Genomic DNA, 27113 nt, shown 5'->3' on the forward strand with positions numbered 1-27113 from the left:
AGAACTTTTTTAGCCAGCATGTAACAAGCCCAATGAGAGGGGGCGCAATTCTAGATTTAGTCTTAGGAAATGAAGCTGGGCAAGTGGATGCAGTAGCGGCAGGGGGGTGTACCATTTTGGAGATAGTGACCATAATATAGTTAGATTTAGCGTCATTCTGGAAAAGGACAAAGATGGAACAGGAGTAAAAGTTTTAAATTGGGGGAAGACCAGCAAGAGCAGACTGGATACATCTATTAGAAGGAAAATCTGTGTTCAATCAGTGGGAGGCTGTCAAAGGCGAGGTTCTACGAGCACAATGTGGACATGTCTCCACAAAGAAAAAGGGTGATACTGCCAAATCCAGAGGCCCTTGGTTATCCAAAAGCATACAGACCAGGATAAAGCAGAAAAAAAAGCTTACGGCAGTCACAAAAGACTTAATACTGCAGAAAGCCTAGAGGAGTATAGAAAGTACAGGAGTGAAGTAAAAATGGAATTTAGGAAAGCAAAGAGAGGGTATGAAGAAATATTAGAATTACCTGGAAAAACTCAGCAGGTCTGGCAGCATCGGCGGAGAAGAAAAGAGTTGACGTTTCGAGTCCTCATGACCCTTCAACAGAACTGGGTGAAATATAAGCTGCTTTAAGGTGGGGGGCGTTGGGTGGGGGGAGAGAAGTGGAGGGGGTGGTGTGGTTGTAGGGACAAGCAAGCAGTGATAGGAGCAGATAATCAAAAGATGTCACAGACAAATGAACACAGAGGCGTTGAAGGTAGTGATATTATCTAAACGAATGTGCTAATTAAGAACGGATGGTAGGGCACTCAAGGTACAGCTCTAGTGGGGGTGGGGTGGAAAGGCTAGCAGGGCATAAAAGATTTAAAAATAATGGAAATAGGTGGGAAAAGAAAAATCTATATAAATTATTGCAAAAAACAAAAGGAAGGGGGAAAAAACGGGAAGGGGGTGGGGATGGAAGAGGGAGTTCAAGATCTAAAGTTGTTGAATTCAATATTCAGTCCAGAAGGCTGTAAAGTGCCTAGTCAGAAGATGAGGTGCTGTTCCTCCAGTTTGCGTTGAGCTTCACTGGAACAATGCAGCAAGCCAAGGACAGACATGTGGGCAAGAGAGCAGGGTGGAGTGTTAAAATGGCAAGCAACAGGGAGGCTTGGATCATTCTTGCGGACAGACCGCAGGTGTTCTGCAAAGCGGTCGCCCAGTTTACGTTTGGTCTCTCCAATGTAGAGGAGACCGCATTGGGAGCAACGAATGCAGTAGACTAAGTTGGGGGAAATGCAAGTGAAATGCTGCTGCAGTTGAAAGGAGTGTTTGGGCCCTTGGACGGTGAGGACAGAGGAAGTGAAGGGGCAGGTGCTGCATCTTTTGTGTGGGCATGGGAAGGTGCCATAGGTGGGGGTTGAGGAGTAGGCGGTGATGGAGGAGTGGACCAGGGTGTCCCAGTAATTCTGTTTTTGTTTTGGATTTCCAGCATCTGCAGTTTTTTATTTTTATGAAGAAATATTGGCAGGTAAAATCAAAGGAAACCCAAAGATGTTTTACCAGTACATTAAGAGCATGAGAATAACTAAGGCAAAGATAGGGCGGCTTATCAGAGATGTACATGGTAACTTGTGGGCTGATGCAAAAGAGGTAGGCAGGGTTCTCAACAAGTACTTTGTCTCTGTCTTCAGTAAGGAGAGGGATGATGCAGGCATTCTAGTTAAAGAGGAGGAGTGTGAAATATTAGATACAATAAGCATAGTGAAAGAGCAAGTACTGGAGAGACTGGCATCCTTGAAGGTGGATAAATCACCAGGGCCAGATGTATTATATCCCAGGCTGTTGAAGGAAGCCAGGGATGAAACAGCAGATGCTCTGAGGGTCATTTTCAAATCCTCGCTAGATACAGGCGAGGTTGCAGAGGATTGGAGGTCTGCGAATGCTGTACCATTATTTAAGAAGGGTGCAGAGGGCAGGCCAGAAAACTATAGGCCGATCAGTCTGACTTCGGTGGTGGGCAAATTATTGGAAATAATTCTGAGAGCCAGGATAAAATGTCACTGTCACAGGTTGATCAGGAATGGTCAGCATGGTTTTGTTAGGGGAAGACTGTGTCTTTTTGAGGAAGTAACAAGGAGGATTGATGAGGGTAGTGCAGTGGATGCTGTCTACATGGATTTCAGTACAGCATTTGGCAAGGTCCCACATGGTAGACTGGCCAGGAAAGAGAGATTTCATGGGATACAGGGGAAGGTGGCAGGGTGGATCCAAAATTAGCTCAGTGACAGAAAACAAAAGGTAGTGGTCGATGGATGTTTTTGCGAATTGAAAACAGTTTCCAGTGGTGTTCCAGAGGGCTGAGTGTTGGGCCCTTGCTGTTTGTTGCATATATCAATGATTTAGACTTAAATGTGGGAGGCATGACACAAAAATTGGCCATGTAGTTGATAATGAAGAGGATACCTGTTGACACCAGAATTATATCAATGGTTTGGTTGAGCTGGCGGAGAAGGAGCAAATGGAATTCAATTCAGAAAAGAGCAGGTAATGCGTTTGGTGAGGTCAAATAAAGCAAGGGAATACTCAATAAACAGGAAGTTATTGAGAGTAGTTGAGGAAGTAGGAGATCGTGGAGTGCATTTCCACTGGTCCTTGAAGGTGGCAGGACAGGTGGACAATGTGGTCAAGAAAGCATAAGGAATGCTTTCCTTTACTGGGCGAGACACTGAATACAAAAGCAGGCATGTAATGATGGAACTGTGTAAAATGCTGGTTCAGCCACAGTTGGAATTGTGTACACAATTCTGGTCACCAAATTACAGGAAGGGCATAATTGCTCTGGAGAGAGTACAGGAGATTTACAAGAATGTTACCAGGGGTTAAAAATTGCAGCAATGAAGAGAGATTGGATAGGCGAGGGTGGTTTTCCTTAGAACAGAGGAGGTTAAAGGGTGACTTAATTGAGGTGTATAGAATTATAAGGAGCCTAGATAGGTTAGACTCGTTTCCCCAAGTTGAGGGGTCAATTGCCAGGGGGCATAGATTTAAGGTGATTGGAAGAGGGGGCATGAGAAAAAACTTTTTCACCCAGAGGCAGTGGGCATTTGGAATTCACTGCCTAACTTGGTATTGAGGTTGAAACGCTCAAATCATTTAAAAGGTATCTGGATCTGTATCTGAAGCGCTGTAACCTCCAAGGCTACGGACCAGTTGCTGGAAAGTGGAATTAAAATGAGCAGCTAGTTTCTTTTTGGCCAGCACAGACAGGATGGGCTGAATGGCCTCTTTCTGCACCATAACTTTTCTATGATTCCCCCAGAACCAGTCCCAATGTCACAGAAATCTAACGCCCTCCCTCCTGGAGCTTCTCTCCAGCCACGCATTCATCTGCTCTAACCTCGTATTCCTATACTCACTAGCACATGGCAACAGGAGTAATCTGGAGATTACTACCTTTGAGGTCCTGTTTGCTAGTTTCTTTCCTAGCTCCTTAAAATCTGTTTGCAGGACTACATTCCTTTTTTCTCCTTCTGTCATTGGTACCAATAACATGGCTGTTGCCTGTTTGCCTTCCGCCCTCAGGACGCTCTCCAGCCACTTATTGACATCAGGAGGCAACACACCATCCCAGATTCACATCTGTGGCTGCTTGGCTGGTCCCCTAAATATAGAATCTCCTATCTCTATTGCTTTCCTAATCTTCCTCCGATTCCCCCTGTGCAGTGTAGTGTCATGGACTTAGTTTCTCTGAGGAGTGCAGCCAGAGCCATCACTCTTACTGGTATGCAGAATTGAATATTGTTTGTAGAGCAAGATGCACTTGGGACTCCTGCACTATCTTCACATTCCCCTGAGGAATTCACCTTAAAAATGCAAGGCCACCTTCCAAGGTTAAGTAGTTTGTTCTGTCTCATTTCAAATTGCAAAATTTCTAGTGAGTTGAAAGTTGAAAATAAAGATTTTCAAAATTAAAATTAAAATCACATTCTGCGAAGCATTCTGTATATCTTATTAAATTTTTGATCCAATTAAATATTTTTGCTATAGGACCATAAGACATAGGAGCAGAAGTAGGCCATTTGGCCTATCGAGTTTGCTCCGCCATTCAATGAGATCATGGCTGATCTATAATTCTCAACTTCATTTTCCCCACCTTTTCCCCATAACCATTGATTCCCATACTGATTAAAAATATGTCTATCTCCGCCTTAAATATAAATATACTTAACGACCCAGCCTCTACAGCCCTCTGTGGTAAAGAGTTCTACAGATTCACTACCCTCGGAGAAGAAATTCCTCCTCATCTCTGTCTTAAATGGGCGACCCCTTACTCTGAGATTATGCCCTCTGGTCCTAGACTCTCCCACAAGGGGAAACAACCTCTCAGCATCTACCCTGTAAAGCCCCCTAAGAATCTTATATGTTTCAATAAGGTCGCATCTCATTCTTCTAAACTCCAATGAGTACAGGCCCAACCTACTCAACCTCTCCTCAAAAGGAAACTCCCTCCATACCGGGATCAACCTAATGAACCTTCTCTGGATTGCCTCCAATGCCAGTATATCTTTCCATAGATAAGGGGACCAAAACTGTTCACAGTATTCCAAGTGTGGTCTAACTAGTGCCTTGTATAGTTTTAGCAAGACTTTCCTATTTTTATACTCCATTCCCTTTGAAATAAAGGCCAATATTCCATTTGCCTTCCCTACTGCCTGTTGAACTGGTGCGCTAGCTTTTTGTGATTCATGCACAACAACCCCCAAATCCCTCTGTGCTGCATCTTTCTGCAGTCTTTGTCCATTTAAATAATATTCAGCTCCTCTATTCTTCCTGCCAAAGTGCACAACCTCACATTTTCCCACACTGGATTCCAACTGCCAAGTTTCTGCCCACTCACCTAACCTGTGCATATCCTTCTGTAGACTTTTTGTGTCATCCTCACTGCTTGCCTTCCCACCTATTTTTGTGTCATCCACAAACCTGGCCAGAGTACATTCACTTCCCTCATCCAAGTCATTAACATATGTTGTAAATAACTGTGGCCCCAGCACTGATCCCTGTGGCATTGCCATTCTGAAAATGTCCCCCTGTATCCCAGCTCTCTGTCTTCTATTTATTAGCCAATCCTCTATCCATGCTAATATACTAACTCCAACACCATGGGCTCTTATCTTATTAAGTTAGTTAAGTGCGGTACCTTACCTTTTGGAAATCCAAATACTAAATCTAGTACATCTACTAAAGGTTCCCCTTTATCTATCCTGCTTGTTACCTCCTCAAAGAACTGTAATAACTTTGCCAGGCATGATTTCCCCTTCATGAAGCCATGCTGTCTCCGCTTGATTATATTATGCATTTCTAAATGCTCTGCTATTACATCCTTTATAATAGACTAACACTTTCCCAATGATGGATGTTAAGCTAACTGGCCTATAGTTACTTGTTTTTTGTCTCCCTCCCTTTTTGAATAAGGGTGTTACATTGGCAGTACTCCAATTCTTTGGAACTTTTCCAGAATCTGAGAATTCTTGGAAGATTACGACCAGTGAGTGCATGATTACTACTTATGCCACGAAAGCAACATTATTTTGAAAAAAATTCACTGCAAGAAAAAAATTGCTTCATTCTGATAAATCTTTAAAGCAAGAGATTATATTTAACATAGCTTCTACCAGTTCTGTTTTTAAGCGGTTAACTTTGTGTGGAATGAAAAGAGTGCACACCAAATCACTATGAAGCACCATGCATGTTGCTGACTGCAATGCAGTCATGATGACCTTGTTGCTTCTGCATCATTAGCTAAGTCTATTTGTGAAGTGCAAATTATATCTCATCTGCGATCAGGAGAAGAAATACACTTTCCTTGTACGTTTATAGAAGATGCTTTTTTTTAAATCTTTAGGATTTCAAGTTTGTTAACCCCAAGAAAAACAGATTCAAGCATGCACATTATGGTAAATTATAGACTTTTCTTATTTACACAAATGAGAAAAACACTTTATACATGTTTATACAAAAAAATGGACTTTTAGCTTATCATAATCTTTCACCCCAAATGGTTTTTAAATGGGATTCCCTTGTGTTTTTCAGCATTTTCTTTCAGAACCCAAACTCCATTTTCACACTTTTGCTTCATTTCCCTCGATACTCTTGTGGACCACAAATCTATTGCTCTTTCTTGAAAATTTCACATGACCCAACAGCCACAGCCTTTTGGGATAGAGTTGCATATTTTCACTATCCTTTGTGTGAAGTTGTGCTTCCTGATCTCACTCCTGCATGATCTAGCTCTAATCTTAAAATTGTATTTTTGTTCTGGATTCCCTGCCAGAGGAAATTGTTTCTCTGTATCTACCCTATGGAATCCCCTTATTATCTTAAATGCCTCGACTAAATCACCCCAAAATCATGTAACCACAAAGAAATAGAAATCAAGTTTTTACAACAACTTCATAATTTAACCCATTAAGTCCCAGATTCATTCTGGTGAATCTGCACCATGTATCTGCCTTCCAAGGCCAAGATATCCTTCTACTGGTCAGCAACTGGATAATCACCAAACAAGTTCTTAGGCCTGGGAATGTCCCATCAAAACTAGTAATGGAAGCAAAATCCATCATGGTTGTTAAAAGGAATGAGGATGAATATTCAAAAGAAATATTTTTTAAAAATTATAGGGAACCAGTAGTTGAACGTGGCTAAGCGGCTAACACCTTCAGGAGAGCCGCCACTGATGTGATGTGATGGGATGAACAGCCTTCTTCAGTGAACTCCATGATTAGCCTAAAACCTGGGAACATTATGCATTAAACAAACTAAAATTCAGTTTTTTTTATTGTGCAACAAGTCAACATTAAAAATGCAATTCAAATGTGTAAAGTTACCTCTGTGACAGGCTGATGGGCATTTGTGGTTTCTACAACCAAGAGCTCGACTACAGTTTTGATCACACGGAGGACAATTCCCAGAACAGCACTAAAAGCAAAAATGAAGGATTACCAGAGTGAAAAAGTATTCTTACTGTCATCTCAGAACAGGAAATTCTTAAGTTCATGATGAAATTAAATCTTCAAAATATTACTCATAACAAAGGCAAGTCTCTAATATAATCCCTTATAACTCAGCTTTCACTTCATTCATTCATCTTGAAGGCATTAAACTGCATAGGCTGAAAGCACTACAACCGGTTCTATACCATGGTCCTAAGTATCAAGTATTAACATCAAATAATAGTAATGCCTGAATATCTGGTATTTCTCCATGTTTATAAAAATGCATACCCACATGAAATTGCATACTTAAAACTAAAGTATTTTAGGCAATTAAAATCCTGACATCCTTCTGCTTTATTTTGAGACTTCATGGTTATCCATGCAATTGAAACATTTTGTCAATTCATAGAACAGTACAAATAGAGTAGATCACACTAAAAGTCACCTAGTGTTCTACTGCATCGCAGTTGCTCAGTTACAGCACCCACTCACACAACCAGACTCAAGGGAAGTACAGTTGGAGAGAATAGTGCACTTTACAATTTATATGAAAAAAATAGTTCATAATTCACGTGGCTGTCTTGTTTTGGGAAAGATGTGTTGTAGTCTTGAATGGGAGGCCATCTTCATTCTTGAAATGCAGTTTGTGTGAATTCAACAGCCAAAGTCATATGCTGAAGTTATTTGCAGCACCTTCTGTGGATCAAAGTCAGCTTCTTTTAGCCTCATTACCAAGAGGTCAACTTGCGGATTTGGTGGACCCAAAATGGAACAGGCTTGGAGGGCTTACAATGTTGTAGCTTTCAGATCTTTCTCAGGCATGAGTTTTACTGCCTTCTTCACATGTCTCTCTTTCTGCAGGCAGTGTTTAAAGATTAAAAGGGACAAAAATTGCTGCCCTACCATGTAACCCTTCGCAATTGTGGTTTCTTTACCAAATACAGTGATGGTTTGATTAATGAGCCACATCCTCTTTTTTTTGCGTTAAGGCATTCATCTGGATGGGTTGAAACAATTACTAAAACAAAAACAGAATTACCTGGAAAAACTCAGCAGGTCTGGCAGCATCGGCGGAGAAGAAAAGAGTTGACGTTTCGAGTCCTCATGACCCTTCGACAGTTCTTCGACAGGACTCGAAACGTTAACTGTATTCCTCTCTGCAGATGCTGTCAGACCTGCTGAGTTTTTCCAGCTATTTTTGTTTATGTCTTTTGATGGTCTGTGGGTAATTAGCGCCTTTTTAGTCTGGAATGTACCTTTTGTCTCTGTTAGACAGTGAGTTGGTTCTTGAATACACAGAACAGGTCATCTGACCTTCGGCGGCCAACTTTGCACTGCACTGACCACTTCTTTTTACAAAGAAAAAGTCAGTTCAACAGATTCCATGCTGAACAAAGTTCATATCTTTAAGTTAAGAATATGACATGTCTTTGTTGGGCATGACATACCAGTCCTGAATTGGAACTCAAAAACCAAGGCTGGCACTCTAGTGAGGGAGTGTTACACTGTTGGTGGTTCCACCTTTCGGATGAGACGTCAAACCGAGATTCTGTTCGTCCTCTCAGGTGGATGTAAAAGATCCCATGGCACTATTTCAAAGAAGGGCAAGGGAGTTATCCCCAGTATCCTGCCTAATATTTTTATTCCTTCACAGAGATCACAAAAACAGGTCATCTGATCATTATTAGATTGCTCTTTGAGAGAACTTGCTATGCGTAAATTGGCTACCGTGTTTCCTATGTTACAAAGGTGACTACATTTCAAAATTACATGATTGATTGTAAAGCACTTCGAGACATTCTGCGGGCATGAAGTGTGCTAAATAAATGTTTTTTTCTTTCTCTTGTCAGTTGCCATTCACTTATATAATCCTAAATCAATATGGCTATGAATTAAATGATGATTGGAAGCCCAAGGGAGTGAGGCAAAAGAGGGAAATTACAGGCCGATTAGTAAGGTAAGTTGGTAAAATGTTATAGTCCATTATTAAGGATGAGATTTCGGAATACTTGGAAGTGCATGATAAAATACGGCAAAAAAGCATGGTTTCATCAAGGGGAGGTCATGCCTGACAAATCTGTTAGAATTCTTTGAGGAGGTAACGAGTAGGTTAGACAAAGGAGAGCCAATAGATGTTATCTACTTGGACTTCCAGTAGGCCTTTGACAAGGTGCCGCTTTGACAGGAGGCTGCTCAGTAAGATAAGAGCCCATACTGTTAGAGGCAAGGTACTAGCATGGATAGAAGATTGGCTGTCTGGCAAGAGGCAGAGAGTGGGGATAACGGGGCCCTTCTCAGGATGGCGGCTGGTGACTAGTGGAGTTCTGCAGAAGTCAGTGTTGGGACCACAACTTTTCACTCTATACATTAATGATCTAGATGAAGGAACTGAGGGCATCCTGGCTAAGTTTGCAGATGATACAAAGATAGGTGGAAGGACAGGTAGCATTGAGGAGGCGGGGAGGCTGCAGAAGGATTGGGACAGGTTAGGAGAATGGGCAAAGAAGTGGCAGATGGAATACAACGTAGGGAAGTGTGAGGTCATCCACTTTGGTAGCAAGAATAGAGACATAGACTATTTTCTAAATGGGGAGAGAATTCAGAAATCTGGAGTGCAAAGGGACTTGGGAGTCCTAGTCCAGGATTCTCTTAAGGTTAACTTGCAGGTTGACGCAGTAGTTAGGAAGGCAAATGCAATGTTGGCATTTATTTCGAGAGGACTAGAATATAAAAGCAGGGATGTGCTGCTGAGGCTTTATAAGGCTCTGGTCAGGCCTCATTTAGAACATTGTGAGCAATTTTGGGCCCCGTATCTCAGGAAGGATGCTCTGGCTCTGGAGAGGGTCCAGAGGAGGTTCACGAGAACGATCCCAGGAATGAAAGGCTTAACATATGAGGAACGTTTGAGGACTCTGGGTCCATACTCGATGGAGTTTAGAAGGATGAGGGGGGATCTGATTGCAACTTACAGAATACTGAAAGGCCTGGATAGAGTGGATGTGGGGAAGATGCTTCCATTAGTAGGAGAGACTAGGACCCGAGGGCACAGCCTCAGAGTAAAGGAAGACCTTTTAGAACAGAGATGAGGAGAAACTTCTTTAGCCAGAGAGTGGTGAATCTATGGAATTCATTGCCATAGAAGGCTGTGGAGGCCAGGTCATTGAGTGTATTTAAGACCGTGATAGATAGGTTCTTGATTGGTAAGGGGATCAAAGGTTACGGGGAGAAGGCGGGAGAATGGGGTTGAGAAACTTATCAGCCATGATTGAATGGTGGCGTAGACTGGATGGGCCGAATGGCCTAATTTCTGCTCCTATGTCTTATGGTCAAGGACGAAGTAAATGAAAAGATTGCTACCAGCACAAAGAGGGAACAGCTAATTGCAGGAAATAAAATAAAACAAAATGCAGGCAGAGGTTACGGTTCTTCATATGTTTTATTTGGGCTGATCCAAGAGTTGAAGAAATGTTAACAATATGAACAACCAAGGCAGCTTTCTGTGCAAGTGCAGGAGATGCAACACCTGCCCTTTTACCTCCCCTCTCCTCACCATTCAAGCTTCGAACACTTCATCCAGGTGAAACAGAGAGTTACATGTATTTCCTTCAATTGGGTATAATGTATTTAATTATGCCATCTGCTCTACAATGGGGAGGACAAAAACATACGAGTAACAGCTTTGCAGAACACTTCTGTTCACCTGCAAGCATGACCCTGAGCTTCTTGTCACCAGTCATTTTAATTCTCCACCATGCTCTCATGCTGACCTCTGTCCTCAGCCTCCCAGTGAATTCCAGCATAAGCTTGAGGATAGCATTTCATCTTTCAATTAGGCACTTTACAGTCTTCCGGACTTAAGATCAAGTTCAACAATTTTAGACCGTAGCCTCTGCCTCATTGTTTCCTTTTTTTTTTGCAGGTTCAGTTTTAGTCACATTTTTGCCTTGGTTTTGCTTTTGAACAGCAGCTGTTCATCATTCTGCCATTCATATCTTCTCAAATCATCTTTAGTCTCTTTCCTACATTACAATAGTGACTATACTTCAAAAGTACTCAATGGAGACATCCGGTGATTGTGAAAAGTGCTACATAAAGGCAAGTCTTTCTTTCTTCTTTACTTCTCCCATTACCATTTGTTTTGACCTTGCACCCAATTCTTGTCACTTAATCTCTATCTTTCCCCTACCATAGATCTTCCCTTTTGCTCTTTTTCCACTCTCCCCACCTTCCACTTGCTTAAAACCCATTACATTTCTAACTTTTCCTAGCTCTGACGAAAGGTCATCAGCTTGAAAGCCTAACTGTTTCTCTCTCCACAGATGCTACCTGACCTGAGTATTTCCAGCATTTTCTGTTTTAGTTCAGATTTCCAGCATCTGTCATATTTTGCTTTTGTATTAGTGTTTAATTCATTGCCACAACTCGTCCAGAAATCCACACATTGAAGAGATTCTCCTCTTCAACAGGATTTCCCCATCAGTCTCTTTTTCCCTGTGCACCTTCATCACTTTCTATTTCCCTCTGCTCGTTTGATCAGGTATCCACCAAAATTCAATTTCACAGCCACATCTTCTTCCTTAGCAACTGCCTCTGGCTTGGTCTTAATCCACTGGATTCCAACTGAAATTCTACCCTTAAAGTTTCGGATCTACCCACGATTACAGGTATCTCCTGGACATTCAGTGTTCCTTGAAGTGTTCTCGCCGCATCAAGATCCATACTCAAAGTCATGTGCCGTCAAATTCACACACTCATCTGCTCTCTTCATCAGCACCAACTCACTGTCTCAAAACTGTCTAGTTACATTTCATACTTCATCGTACCCAACGTTTTAACGAAAGACTTTCTTTCTTTCAGGTATGAAGGATTGCAAGCTTCAGCAACTCATAGGTAGCAATACTGCTTCAGATCTTTCTTTTCTGTTACTTATCGCTGACTCCATACCTTCTAATCTTACCTCTTGTTGTGCGTTCACAATACCCTCTAACATTCCCTCAGCTGACCCCGAATGATCTGTCCTTAGCAAAAGCACTTTCCTTGAACCAGTCCTACTCGGGGCCCCCTCCTTCAGCTCTTCTTTTCTGGAACATTGATGACTGTATCAGTGCTTTGTCTCACTTTTGCTTTGAACTGGAAAATTTCATCAACTTTGCTTCCAATTTCCACCCTTCTTTCACATAATCCATCTCCAACTCTTCCCCAACCTCTGTCTCCATTTCTGGAGGTAGCTATCAACAAATATTCATTATAAGCCCGCTGACTCCCACAGCTACCTTGACTATGCTTCCTCACACTCTGCTCCCTGCAAGAACTCCATTCCAATCTCCAGTTTCCCCATTGCATTTATTCTGATGATGGTACCTTCCATACCAGTGCTTCAGATGTGCCTGCCTTTTCCCTCAACCAATGACACCCCCCGCAGTGATTGGTTGGGGCACTTGACCCTATCCACCCAATTTCCCACTTTTGCTCTCATCCCTTCCCCTTCCTCCCAGAACAACATGGTTCTCCTTGTCATCACCTTCCAATCCAGCAACCTCGATATCCAATGGATCATCCTTTTTTTTTGATTCATTCATTGGATGTGGGCATTGCTGGTTTGGTCAGCCTTTATTGCCCATTCCTAACTGCCCTTGAGAAGGTAGTGGTGAGGTGCCTTCTTGAACCGCTGTAATCCATGTGGTGTAGGTACACCTAGTGCTGTTGGGGAGGGAGTTCCAGGATTTTGAATCATCCTCTGCCATTTCCACACCCAGGAGATGCCATCACCAAACACATCTACGTCTGCCCTTTCAGCATTTCAAAGGGACCGTTTGCTCCATGACACCCTGGTCCACCCTCCAATCACCCCCAACATCCTGTCCCCTTTTCGTGGCAGCTTTTCATGTAAGCACAGGAGATGCAACACCTGTCTTTTTGCCTTTCTCCTCACCGTCTAAAACTTCAAACACTTCTTCCAGGTGAAAATGCAATTTGTGTGTACTTCTTTCAATTTAGTATGCCGTATGCTCACAATGCAGTCTGCTCTACACTGCAGAAGCCAAAGACAGGTTGCGTGAATTCTTTGCAGATCACCTCCGTTCACTCTGCAAGCATTACATCGAGCTTGCAGTTGCCTGTCATTTCAATTCTCCATCATGCTCCGAAGCTGTTCTCAGCCTCCTTCACGGTTTCAATGAAGCTCAAAGCAAGCTCGAGGAACGGCACCTCATCTTTTGATTAGGCACTCTATGGACTTTTGGACTCAACATCAAGCTCAACAATTTCAAAGCAAAACGTTTTCTCTCATTTTGTGCCCTTTCTCTTTGTAGATTTTGGTTTGGTCTTGTTTTCCCCCATTCATACCTCCTCTAAACACATCTTTTGTTTCTTCTTATCCCATTACCACTCTTTTTGGCACTGCACCACCAACTCAATTGTCATTTAATTTCTGTCTTCCACCCTATGATCAGACAAAGTCCACATGGTTTGACAAAAGAGAAATCATGTTTGACAAATTTATTTCTGTTTTTTGAGGATGTTACTAATAGGTTAGATAAAGGGAAGCCAGTAAATATAGTATTCCTAGGTGTCCAAAAAACATTCAATAAGGTTTTTTATATTCATTCATGGGATGTGGGCATTGCTGACTGGGCAAGCATTTATTGCTCAACCCTAATTGTCCTTCAGAAGGTGGTGGTGAGCTGCCTTCATGAAACGCTGCAGTCAATGTGGTCCAAGGTGCCTCACAAAAGGTTAATAGGCAAGATAAGGGCTCATGCAGTTGCGAGTAATATATTAGAATGGATTAGGAATTGGCTAACGGACAGGAAGCAAAGAGCAGGCAAAATGGGGCATTCTCAAATTGACAGGCTGTGACTAGTGGAATGCCACAAGGATCAGTGCTGGGGCCCCAGCTATTTACAATCTATATTAATGACTTGGATACATTGCTCTCTCTTCATCTAAGTTTGCTGATGATTCAAAGCTAGGTAGAAATCTAAGTTGCTAGGAGGACAGAGGTTGCAAAGAGATATAAACTAGTCAAGTGAATGTCCAACAAGTTGACAGGTGGAGTATAATGTGGAGAAGGGAAGAGGATATTCATTTTGGTCTGAAAGAATAGAAAAGCAGAATATTTTTTGAAAGGTGTGAAACATGTAAATGATGTTCAGAGAGACTTGGGTGTGCTCGTCATATGGAACAAAGTTAGCATGCAGGTACAACAAGCAATTAGGAAGACAAATGGCATGTTGGCATTTATTGCAAGAGGATTGTAGTACAAGAATAAGGAAGTCTTGCTGCAGTTGTACAGGGCTTTGGTAAGGCCACATTTAGAACACTGTGCAGTTTTGGTCTCCATATTTAAGGAAGGATATATTTGCATTGGAGGCAGTACAGTGAAGTTTCACTAGATAGATCCATGGGACAAGAGGCTTATCCTATGATGAGAGGTGATCTCACTGACACATCTAGGATTATGAAAGGGCATGCCAGGATAAGCTGAGGTTGTTTCTACTGGCTGGAAAATCTAAAACACGGGGGCACGCCCTCAGAATGAGACGACCATTTTTTAAAATTCATTCACGGGTTGTGGGCATCGCTGGCTGAGCCAAAATTTATTGCCCATCCCTAGTTGCCCTTGAGAAGGCGGTGGTGAGCTGCCTTCTTGAACCGCTGCAGTCCATGTGCTGTAGGTACATCCACAGTGCTGTTAGGGAGGGAGTTCCAGCATTTTGGCCCAGCAACAGTGAAGGAGTGGTGATATATTTCCAAGTCAGTATGGTGAGTGGCTTGGAGAGGAACTTCCAGATGGTGTTCCCATCTAGCTGCTGCCCTTGTCCTTCAAGATGGTAGTGGCCGTGGGTTTGGAACGTGCTAAGGAACCTCAGTGAATTCCTGCAGTGCATCTTGTAGATGGTACACACTGCTGCTACTGTGCGTTGGTGGTGGAGAGAGTGGATGTTTGTGGATGTGGTGCCAATCAAGCATGATTGAAGTGAGGAGAAGTTATTAATTCAAAGAGTTGTGAATCTTTGGAATTCTCTACCCCAAAGGGTTCTCAATGATCCAACACTGACTATATTTAAGGCTGGGATAGACAAATGTATGGTCCCTCGGGGAATCATGGGATATGGGGAATGGGCAGTAAAGTGGAGTTGAAGCCCAAGATCAGCCATGACCATATTGAATGGCACAGCAGGCTTCATGGGCTGTATAGTCTACTCCTGCCTATCTCATGCTCTTGTGTCATCACAGACTTTCCCTTTTGCTCTTTTTCCACCGTCCCCACTTCACTTAGTAAAAGCTATTTATATTTTTAATGCTTTCCAGTTGCGATGAAATAGCAACCTAAAACATTAACTCTGTTTCTCTTTCCACAGATGCTGCCTGAGCCTGCTGACAATTTTCAGCATTTTCTGTTTTTGTTTGCAGCTAACTGTCTCTAAGTCTATGGACCAGGCGCTAGATAAACAGTTAAACCAATCTTTTTTAAATTCGTTCATGGGATCTGTGCGTCATTGACTAGGCCAGCATTTATCACCCATCCCTAACCCATCCTAACATAATAGGAATTCCCTGCAGCCCTATGGTTAAAAGCATGTAGTGATGGATTACAGGCCAAGGTGGTTCAAAATTTGATCCCTAGTCCATGTACTGGCTAATCTCAAATTGTGTATCAGTGAGGCTTCTTTAACTGGTCTAGGTAATCCTAGGCTAGAGTTTTATTTTAAACGAGTAGGGTTACTGTTTCTAGTCACAGAACAGTGACATCTGCTGGAGAGTAAGCCTGCTGTCAGCTGAGTCAGGGTGTACAATGTCAATTCAAAATCTTTCAAATTTGACCAACTAGTGAATATTTTAAGTATTTTACATCTACACATGAAGAATATTCACAAGAAATTTTGTTTAGAAAACAGACTACTTTGTGTTGTTTAAAAGTTAAATTCAAAGGAAAAAAGTGTACATATAAAATTCTTCACCACATCTCAAATTTCCCAATGGCCTGAACATACAATGAATTACATTCCGCAGGTAGGTATATTATTTTGTGGATAAATAAGGTGGCCTTTTTCCATACAGTCAGGCATCTTTAAAAGCAATGTATCAAGCAATCAAATAATTTGTTCTTGGAGGGTGTAGATTGATATTCAACCAAAATGAGCTTCCAACCATATATCAGCAGTTCCACCACTAAGATCACCAGCTTCCACCTCCATTATACTGCATGTCCTTGTCTTGCCTCGATGTATGTAATCCTGAAATCCTCACCAATGTCTTTGTTACTTTTAGATTTAGCTATGCCAATGCACACCTGGCCGAACTCTCACGTTCTATCCTCTGTAAACTTGAGGTCATCCAAAACTCTGCTGTCCAGCTCCTAACTTACAATAAGTCCTGTTCATTCACCAAATCCCTGTGCTCATTGACCTACAGTGGAACTCGTTAAGAAAAGTTTTTTGCTTTTATCTTAATGTTTAATTGACTGCCATTTCTCTTCAAGAAATGCCTACCTTGAAGAAGTACTGCTCTTCTCTCCGACAGGATATATTTCACCTCTTTTCTATTTTTACTTGGTTCTGTTGAAGAATCATATGGACTCGAAACATTAACTGTGCTCCTCTCCGCAGATGCTGCCAGACCTGCTGAGTTTTTCCAGGTATGTTTATTTTTGTTTTGGATTTCCAGCATCCGCAGTTTTTTGCTTTTATCTCATTAAGAAAAGCCTTGATTTCAAAATTTTCATCCATGTTCTCAAATTCCTCCATGGCCTCGGTCCTGCCCATCTCTACAATTTCCTCTTGCCCCAAACCCTCCAATATAACTATTTTCCTCTAAATCTGGCCTCTTGAGCATCCCCAATTTTAATTGCTCCACTATTGGTGTCTGTACTTTCAGCTGCTAAGGCCCTAATCTCTGGCACTCCCTCCCTAAACCTCTCTGGCTCTGCCTCTCTATCTTCCTTTAAAACTCACCTTAAAACCTATTTGACCAAGCTTTTGGCCATCTACCCCAATATGTCCCCATGTGACTTGGTGTCAAATTTTGTATTAAAACATTCCTGTGAAGCATCTGGGGATATTTTATTTGCATTAAAATGTGCTATATAAATACAAGTTGTTACTGGTGCATATTTGTCAGGACACCAGAAAATCTGTGTTTTTCTTCAAACAGCAGTATGCAATCTTAAACACCCGAGAGAATACATGTGTGAGGACTTGGGGTTGAAAGGATCGGATTGGTAGCGATGATTTCCCCCAAGTAAAGTCTAAGCTCATACATAACAAGTGGTTACTTCAAGAAAAAAATATCAGGCAGCAGCAAACTCCATGGAACGATGTTCCAATGCCAGGTTCTGCTTTCTGGAGAGATGGGGATCAAAAAAAAAACTTGCTTTATCTTAAAGTTTAACATATAATTACAGGTATAATTACAGCATGACAAGTTTATACCATTTAGCTTATAATTGCAGATACAAGATCTTATAATGGAAAAGTCGGCAAAAAACACATGGAGACAAGATTTTAATTGACATTCGCACAAGCGCACAATTCTCAAAATTGACTATTTACATTATCCAATTATTTATGCAAAAATGCCCTACAGGACACACATTTCATAATAGAATTAGCTTTCTTCTTATAATTATACATTTAACTCCATCAATCCTGTGTTTCTACACGGAAGTGCAAGTTGGAGAATTATGGTGCTGTAACCAGATGTAGCTAAATGACCTCCTATGTGACTGCAACCATAGTAAAGAAAATATCCCTCCTCATCCTTCTCAACCTGTGTGCAGCCATTGACACAATTGATTATCTTCCTCGAACACCCCTCCTCTGTCATCCAGCCAAGTGGATTGCACTTGCCTAGCTCCACTTTTACCTTTCTAGTCACAGCAATTGAATCACCTGCAATGGCTTCTCTTCCCACTCTCATAGTTAGGAACATAGGATATAGGAGTAAGCCATTCGGCCTGTCAAGCATGCTCCACCATTCAAACAGATCATGACTGATCATCTATCTCTTTGCCATTCTTCCCACTATCCCTATATCCTCTGATGTCATTAGTATCCAAAAATCTATCGATTTCTGTCTTGAACATGCTCAATGACTGAACTTCACAGGTCTCTGGGTAGAGAATTCCAAAGTTTCACCACCCTCTGAGTGAAGATGTTCCTCCTCATCTCAGTCTTAAATGGCCTGCCCCAGGAATTCTGAAACTGCATCCCCTGGTTCTAGACTGACAAGCCAGGGGAAACATCCTATCCACGTGTACCCTTGTCATGCCCTGTAAGAATTTTGTAAGTTTCAATAAGATCACCTCTCATTCTTTGAAACTCTAGAGAATACAAGCCCAGTTTTCTTGATCTCTCCTCACAAGACAATCCCACCATCACAAAGATTAAGTCTGGTGAACCTCCATTGCACTCTCTCTCAATGGAAAATATTATTCTTCCTTAGGTAAGGATAACTGTACACAATACTCCAGATGCGGTCTCACCAAGGCTCTATATAATTGCAGCATGACATCTTTACACCTGTATTCATATCCCCTTACGATGATGCTCAACATACTTCCTAATTGCTTGCTGCACCTGCAACTGACTCAAACAAGGACACCCAGGTCCCTTTAAACATCAACACTTCCCAACCTCTCACCATTTAACGAATACTCTGCCTTTCTGTTTTTTTCTACTAAAGTGGATAAGTTCACACCTATTCATATTATATTCCAACTGCCATGTTCTTGCCCATTCACTTAAGCTATCCAAATCCCCTTAAAGCCTCCCTGCATCCTCCTCACAACTCACATTCACAGTTACCCCTTATGTTCCCAAGGATCTATCCTTGATACCTTCCTGTTTCTCATCTACATGCTGTCCCTCTGCAACGTCATCCAAAAACATATTAGTTTCCTCGAATGCCTTCAATTTGTTACACTGTTTGTCAGACATTCAGTACTGAATGAGCAGAAATTTCCTCCAGTTAAACACTGGGGAGACTGAAGCCATTGTCTTTAGTCCCCAGCACAAAATCTGTTCCCCCGACATGATTACAAACATCTCCTAGGCAACAGTCTGAGGCTGAACCAGAGTGGTTGCACACTATTGGCAGAATTTTCCGTATGTCGGGCAGGTGGGCCTGACCCAAACGCAGGGTGGGTGTGGAGCTGATCACTGGCAGTGATCGAGGCTGCACTGCCATTTTGTGTGGGCGGGCCAATTAAGGCACACCCAGCGAGACACCCACTAGGAAGCGTTATGTGCTCCCTGTGCGGGCAGGGGGAATCCCTAAAATCAAGAGTGTGCTCTTTCGCGCATGTGCACGAAAGAGGGCACTCATCTACTTGAGGCTAAGTGCTGCCTCAGGGGGATCGCCTCGACTTTTAAAAATATCAAAAATAGAGAAAAGAAAAATCCCTTACTTGTCCCCTCATGTGACAATGTCACATGAGTTGCGACATGTTCATAATTTCCATAACAACTTTATTACAATTTTTAAAGCCCTACATGAAATCTCATTCCGCTGCTAGATGAGGTTTCATGTTTTTTCTAGTTGCCGCTGGGGCTCCTGGCCGACTTACCAACTTTAAGGTTTGACGGGCAGGTCCTTTAATTGCTTAATTGATCCTCTCAATGGCCTCAAGTGGCCATTGACAGGTCGGTGGGCCTGCAGCTGATTTTGCTGCGCCCCTGCCTTCCTGAAAATTTAAATGGGGCGGGATGACGTCGGGGTTTTCGCCCGATGTCATCCCGCACCATTTTACACATCGGCGAGCGGGCCCCGTCCCTGCTCACCAATGGCAAAATTCTGCCCAATGTTGTACTTGGCCCCAAGCTGAGCTCCCTACCGCATGTCCGCTCATCACTAAGATTGCCTATTTCTACCTCCATAACATCACCCACCTCTGCTCTTGCCTCAGATGATCTGCTGCTGAAATCCTCCCCCATGCTTCTGTTACCTTAAAACTGACTATTGCAAAGTACTCCTGTCCAGTCTCCCATCTTCCACCCTTCCTAAAATTAAACTCTTCCAAGGCTCTGCAGCCGAAATCCTGACTCTCACCAAATTCTGTTCACTTTGCTCCTGCATGGGCTCCCAGTTAAGCAAAGCCTCCATTTTAAAATTCTTATCCTTGCTTTCAAACTCCTCCAGGGCCTCACCCTTCCCCAGTTCTGAAACCTCCACCAGCCTCACAATACTCAGAGATCTCAGCACTCCTCCAATTCTGGCCTCTTGTGTACCCCAATTTTAATCGCTCCATCACTGGCCATACCTTTAGCTGCCTAGGTCTAAGCTCTGTAATTCTCACCCTAAACTTATCTTCCTCTTTACTTCTCTTTCCCCCTTTAAGACACTCTAAAACCTACCTCTTTGACCAAGCTTTTCATTACCTCCCTTAATGTTGCCTTATGGGCTTTTGTGTCAAACTTTGATAATTTTGTGAAGTGTGTTGTGATGTTTTACTGCATTCAAGACACTGTATAAATGCAAGTTATGTACCTTCAATCATGATTTCCTACAGTGTGGCTCCCTATTAGATGCATAGTTATCTGGTTGTCTAATTCTTCAGTTCTACTCAACAACTTTAATTAAATAAAATTGAAATTTGTTCTGGTAACTTGTCTAACAAAATGGTGGACGACGCACAGGGTAAATTTGCAAGGTTCTTGTGTAATACTGCTGTGAAAATAACTAGTACAGATTTCACTTTGGTGAAAAAAATTCAGGCTTGCCTTCACTCTTACCTTCCTCTTACACTGATGCCTTTGGCAATCACGCAATTTGGCACATTTTGTTTCGCACAAGTACTCCTTGTGGCATGGCAAAGTCTTTGTGTGCTTCCCACAGCGACATTGCTTTTCCACTTCCTGCAAAGGAAAAACAACATACACTTAATAGTGCTGATAGAAGATTTATTACTATTTTACAGAATGCCTTCATGGTAACAAGATTTATAGCAAAGCAATTTTAAATTATTCAGGGAAACATTCTTAGTTATATTCCAAGGGTTTTTTTCCAAAATAACCACATTCCGCTTCTGAATGTTGAGCATTAGAAATATACTGGTAATATCTTGTTTAATACAATATCTATTTCTTGAAAAACTAGAAGTAATAGGTTTAATTTTTGGACATTAAAACATTACGGATTCCTAAACTGCTACTGTCCAAACTTTCCTACTGTCTAAATTTAACTAATGTTTTTCAATGGTCCTCAAATTGTGGTACATGATTACTTAAAGAAATCGGGGTACACCAACATTTGCTTTGAACTTCAAAAATGCACCGAGTAGTCTTATGGTTCTCGCAAAAGGAATAAAAGTGCTGGAATAATCCTTTATGCCAACCTACTATCAAACTGAAATATAGAACATCTTAAGTGCTTTATAAATCAATCCTTCCAATGGAAGACATTAATCAAACATTGTTCAGCAGCCTAGGGTATCAAACCTCTATATTAAAATTCTAAAAGTAGACAGGTGCCTAACTATATGTGATAACTTAAATAGTTTTGACTGCACAAACAAACAAAAATAATCCGACTGGTTTGAAGATTTATACTGCAATTATCCCATCCAACAAGAAATTTTTGTCTATGCCTTCAATAAGGTGTTAGGTTTCTCCATTCACAACATGGCGTAGAACCAAAGAATCATAACCATTTGGAGAGCTGAAAAAAAATTCTAATTTAGTTAGTTAGACGCAACCAAGTTCCTGTAAAGTTCTTATTCTTTCTTTCATCCTTGCCTCCAATGTTCTGTTCCTCAACTGCTCAACTTAACCTTCGCTGTCCTTATTTCTCAGATCAAAAATGGTCTTCCAGTACTCCGTCTGGCACAACCACCACTTCTAACTTCAAATCCATTGTTCATAATCTAGAACATGCTTGGAGAGCATCTGCCCTGAAAATCTGACATCAGATCTGGTGAGACTACCTCCAGCTGTATTGGTAAAATACAAGGAACTTGACATTTTGCAACTAAACTCAAGGCCATTTGGATAACTGCCTTCTATGTCTTTCTCTGTCAATTGAGCCCTCCCTCTCAGCACTCTTAACCTGTCACTGTACCAATGCGTCCTCAAACCCCTCCTCTCTCAGTAGCTAATCGCTTAACCTCATCTTCTCTACCTCTTACTGATGGGAATTCATGCAATTGGAGTGACAGCATTGCACTGATTCTCTCCAGTTATCACCCTGCCTCCAATACCATATTTCTTTACAAAGTTCTGGAAAAAGCTGTTGCCTCATAACTTTAATCCCACTACAATTTGGTCATGATCTCATATTCAGAACTTGACTCAACAGTAGCACTGAGACTATCGTATCCTTCTTGACAACAACATTAAATATCTTTCCTCTGTAATCCACATAGTGGTTCTGTTCATTCATCTGACAATGTAGATACTACAGAATAGAACACCTAATATTCAGTTCCATTGCAGTTAATGGAATTAAATATCAGACACTGCACATAACGGATGACCAATCCGATACCGTCCGTTGTGTGTCACCTCCCGAGACAAATTTCTACCCACACTTTTCCCCTTATGGCTTGATGAAATTTCTCATGCATTATTGGTGCATATATATTTCAACTTGTCATTTTTGGGACTGATGTCAATGGTCATTGATTTAATAGTGAAATTAGGCTTTAAAGTACATGCTCTAATGGGATGATTTTGTAGCAATTGTTTTATCTGGAAGGAATAGTGCATTGCAATTGTATCTACATCCTGCGACATCTAAGAATTCAAAACAAAGCAATTTCTTTGATACTTCAAAATAATCTCCTCCATCCTTTTTTGTTTTCTCGTCAACTTGTATTGCTTTAAACTTTTCAGTTAATATAAATATTTTTTATACCAGTTGCAGGGTATGGTAATAAATGCGCTACCCATCCAGTTTACAGCCCTGAAAATATTCATCACAAGCAGATAACTTGAGGCATCTTAATTCATGGAAAGCTCCCTCTTCATGCTTCACCCATGGTGTAATTCTTCATCTAGCTACACATATTTTATACACACTCAACAGGAACATTTGCTATAATTCAACTTACAATTTCAGTTTCAAAAAGACAGCAACAGGATTAGTTAACATTTGAACCTACATTAATGGGTCATGATTCTTAACTGTTTGAACAAAAAACAAATTCTAATTTGGTTAGTTAGACACAGTTCTGTTGAAGGGTCATGAGGACTCGAAACGTCAACTCTTTTCTTCTCCACTGATGCTGCCAGACCTGCTGAGTTTTTCCAGGTAATTCTGTTTTTGTTTTGGATTTCCAGCATCTGCAGTTTTTTTGGTTTTACACCCAAATTCCTGTAGAGTTCTTAATCTTCCTTTCATCGTTGCCTCCAATGTTCTGTTCCTCAGCTGCTCAACTTCACCTTCCCTGTCCTCATCTCTCAGATCAAAGGTGGTCTTCCAGTACTCCGTCTGGCACAACAACCACGACACTAGCATTCATGCCTCAGTTAAGGCGGTTATTCAGTTTGCATCAAGGTTGCATGTAAAGTACCACTTCAAAGCAAAGCATAACTCCTATGAAATGGTGAAAAACAGACATCATCCCAATCCCTTCCATTTAATCACACCGAGCAGATTAGTTCTGAGAAATACGAATGGCAGGAATGGAGAGATCAGCAAACTTTTCCAAAGCTCATTTATGTTAAAAAGTCTTTTAATAATATACTTTTACATAAACCTAAAAATCACTACACGAGTGAACTGATGCATGCTCTCACCTGTCTGCAGGTTTCACAGGGACCTCGGTGGCACCGCATTGAACATCTATGAAGGCCACACTCCAATGGTTTGTCACAAGTATCACCACAGGTTGGTATATCCTCTGTACAGGGCAGTGCAGATTCTGGAAAAAGCAAAAAACTCCTTCACTTTGTTTCTATCCACAAAAAAGGAAAAGGTTTTTAATGAGATGAAAAATACTAAGGAATCTTGCTCTCAAGGTGATTCTTTGAGTTTTTGTTGTTATCCATAAGCAGGTATTGCGGAAGCCCTCTGGAGTAATCAGAAATAAACTGGGGGCAGAATTTTCTGCCTGTCAGGCGGGCAGCGCGAAAGCGGGCAAGGGCCTGATCAATGCCCCGATCGGCTCTGTGCCGCCATTTTACATGGGCAGACCAATTAAAGCCCGCCCAGCGTGACGTGCACCCGGAAGCACTGAGCATGCCCTGTCCGGGCGGAGTGGGGGGGGTTGCTTGGGTCAGGACAGACTTGGAGGTGCCTCAGGGAGATTAGTTTTAAGCCCAAAAAGTGTAATAAAGTAGCAAGAAAATTTTTATGACATGTCCCCTCATGTGAAACTGTCACATGAGCTGGAACGTGTGCCTTAATTTTAATAACAATTTTTCTGAAAATTTTAAATCATTCATGAAACCTCATCCCACTGCAGGTGAGATTCCATGAAAAATGTGAAGGCCGCCTGGGCTCTTTGTCTGCCTGCCAACCTTAAGGTTGGACGGGCAGCTCAGCTGATTGCCTTAATTAGTTTTTAACTGGCCTTAATAGGCCTTTGACAGTTTGGCGGGTGCACAGCCAACTTGGCTGTGCGCCCGCTGAACTGCAAATCTAAATGCCTGTCGGGCATGCATCCCAATGTCACCCCGTGACATTTTACGCCTCAGCGAGTGGGTCCCAACCCCGCTCGCCGAGCCAAAGATTCTGCCCTAGATTTTGTTAATGTGGGAAATCTGAAGAGTAGATTATGTTTGTATGTGAAATTGCAGCATTTTCCAAGGAACAAGACAATAAGACTTTGATTATTTCCATAAGGTTTTCGAAGCCTCATGCAACCCTCATGGAGACATTGGAAAATGTGGAGTACTGGAGAAATCCTGGAGCTGGTGAATATACTAACAGCACAATAACACCCGTGGGATGGAAGGCTACGGTTTGGAATCTTAACTCGGAGCCAATAGGGTGCTGAGGTTGTGAACGGTCCGGTTCAACCCAAGACGGTGATTGAGGAAAGGGACAGAATCAGTAACAAGGATACAGAATATGAAGCTAGAACTAAAAATTATGGCTTCAGTCTTCCCAAATTAAGCTGGAAGAAAATGTGGCTGATCCAAAATTGGTTTGTAGGTACAGCACAGAGGCAATGGATGGGTCAATGGAGCAGGTGGAGAGATAAACCTGTGTAGCATCCCTCAACATTGAGTGAAACCTGACCTCACAGTGCCAAGGTGGGAAGGGAGATCATCGGTAGGGATGTGGGGCATATAATTGGAAGCATAAAAGTGGACCAAGTTTGAGAGTGGAATTAAGAAATATTTAACTTATAAATACCCTGCTCTATAGTACATAATCGTGGTCAATTTCCAGGATGCTGTGCTTACTTCAACCTGCACTCACGCTGGAAGAGCAGCTATTTATTTTCCAATATGACAATATAAATCCAGATTTGGATCCCAACCTGACTACTGAACAGGTCAAATGAAACTTTGGGGTAAGGCCATCTCACACGACTTTGGTTTGATACCGCTTGCTTTACAAGTTCTTGGGTGGGGTCTGAGAGACATCCTTTGTTAGTGCTTCCGATACTTTTTTCCCCCCGAAGTGACCCCATTTTAATGTCTCAGACTTCATGTGACCTCAGTGAAAATTGAGGGAGGATGAGAGGGTTGCTGATCAAGGAGGGAAGTAGTTGACCAGGGTCATGGTAGGGGTGGGAGTGGGGGAGGGGGGAGTTAAAAGTGCTGGGTTTTCCCTAACAACAGAATAGATCCACCCTTTTACAGGCTGTGGTTGCAACAATCAGGCCTCAAAATAGATGATTAAGCCATGCCCACCAAAAAAAACTGAATATTTATTATTTCAAAGAAATATTTATTTAAAAAAAAAGTACTGCTGGAAAACGAAAAACAAAAATCAGTTGGCAATTGTGGAGGGAGGTAGGGGGAAAAAGAAAATTGAGAAGGAAAAAAATAAACAGACAATTTTCCCCCATTGTCGACTACAATTCTTTCCCAAATCTCTAAGAATAATAATACAATGACAATTGTTGCATTTATGTAACTCAATTAATGTAAAAAACATTCAACCACATTTTACACACAGGCACAAGAAAAATAGGCACTAAGCAGGAAAGGGAGAGATGAGGTGCGCGATGTAGGTATGGGACAGAATATACATGCCAGGTATGCACAATTTGAGAGCTTGTGGAGGGTATAGAAGGGAGGTCAGCAAGAAAAGCCTGAAGTTCCTGAAACTAGAAATAGAGTATAATCCCCTGTGGAGAGGCTGCATTGAGGGAAAGTCACTATCCACCAGGTTTCTTCCTGGCTTTCAATGCACTGAAGTGTACCTTGCACCTTCTCCTAAATCCAGGCAGATTATCCTGGGAATTCCACTCAGCTCAGCACTGAACAGACTAAATCAGGATTTGCATCTGCTAAAGAGTAGCAGATCCTATAATTTTTTGGGTGCGTTTGCTGCCAACCACCGTGCATGTGCAGTGGTATGCACGGTCGCCATCTTTATAGGAGGCAATGTGCAGTATGAGCCCAGCTTATTTACTTTCAAGAACTATGTACCGCGCATCAAAATAAAGTGGCTGTCAGTACTTTGCAAAATCTGATAATCTTTCGAATCACTGAATATTTAGCAACATATGTTCACAGTGCTTATAAATTGTGAGATGACAGAAAACATTAAAGTGAGTTGAAGCATCGGTGTTCAGTAACGATTCTGGATTGCCCGTCATTCCTTATAAAATACTGCAACACTTTCTCTGTCAATAAATCCTTGTGTGCTAGATATTCCAAGCAATCCGCAAACTAAGAGCACATTGCAATAACCAAGTTAGAAAGCAAAACGAGTTGGCGATGTGCTTGGTAAACTGATGTATGTACATAATTGGATTCCTGCACACGGGCAGACCACTGCATTGACGCAGGCAGTATCGATGGTCATATTGCACAGCCATTTATGTTGGCAGGTGACACTTGCATTTTTTGATAGGATGTGGGGTCACTGGAAAGGCCAGCGTTTTTTGCCCAACCCGAATCACCCTTAAATGGAGTGGCTTGCTAGGCCTTTGCAGAGGGTAGTTAAGAGTCAACGATATTGCTGTAGGTCTGAAGTCACATGTAGACCAGGTAAAGATGGCAGATTTCCTTCCCTAAAAG

At 41.8% G+C, this 27113-nt stretch overlaps 1 protein-coding gene across 1 annotated transcript in view; it reads right to left on the reverse strand.

The window, feature by feature from the left end:
- The window catches only part of nfxl1 (nuclear transcription factor, X-box binding-like 1), a 192286-nt gene that overhangs the window by 125067 nt on the left and 40106 nt on the right, over window positions 1–27113 (reverse strand). Inside the window, exons 9-11 of the mRNA XM_041196468.1 lie at window positions 23709–23833; window positions 20706–20828; window positions 6865–6955 (exon numbers count right to left, since the gene is read on the reverse strand). Coding sequence (XP_041052402.1) covers window positions 6865–6955; window positions 20706–20828; window positions 23709–23833 — 339 coding nt within the window. The remainder of the gene's footprint in view (window positions 1–6864; window positions 6956–20705; window positions 20829–23708; window positions 23834–27113) is intronic.

The sequence above is a fragment of the Carcharodon carcharias genome, chromosome 1 (genome assembly GCF_017639515.1).
Source record: "Carcharodon carcharias isolate sCarCar2 chromosome 1, sCarCar2.pri, whole genome shotgun sequence".
NCBI lineage: Eukaryota > Metazoa > Chordata > Chondrichthyes > Lamniformes > Lamnidae > Carcharodon > Carcharodon carcharias.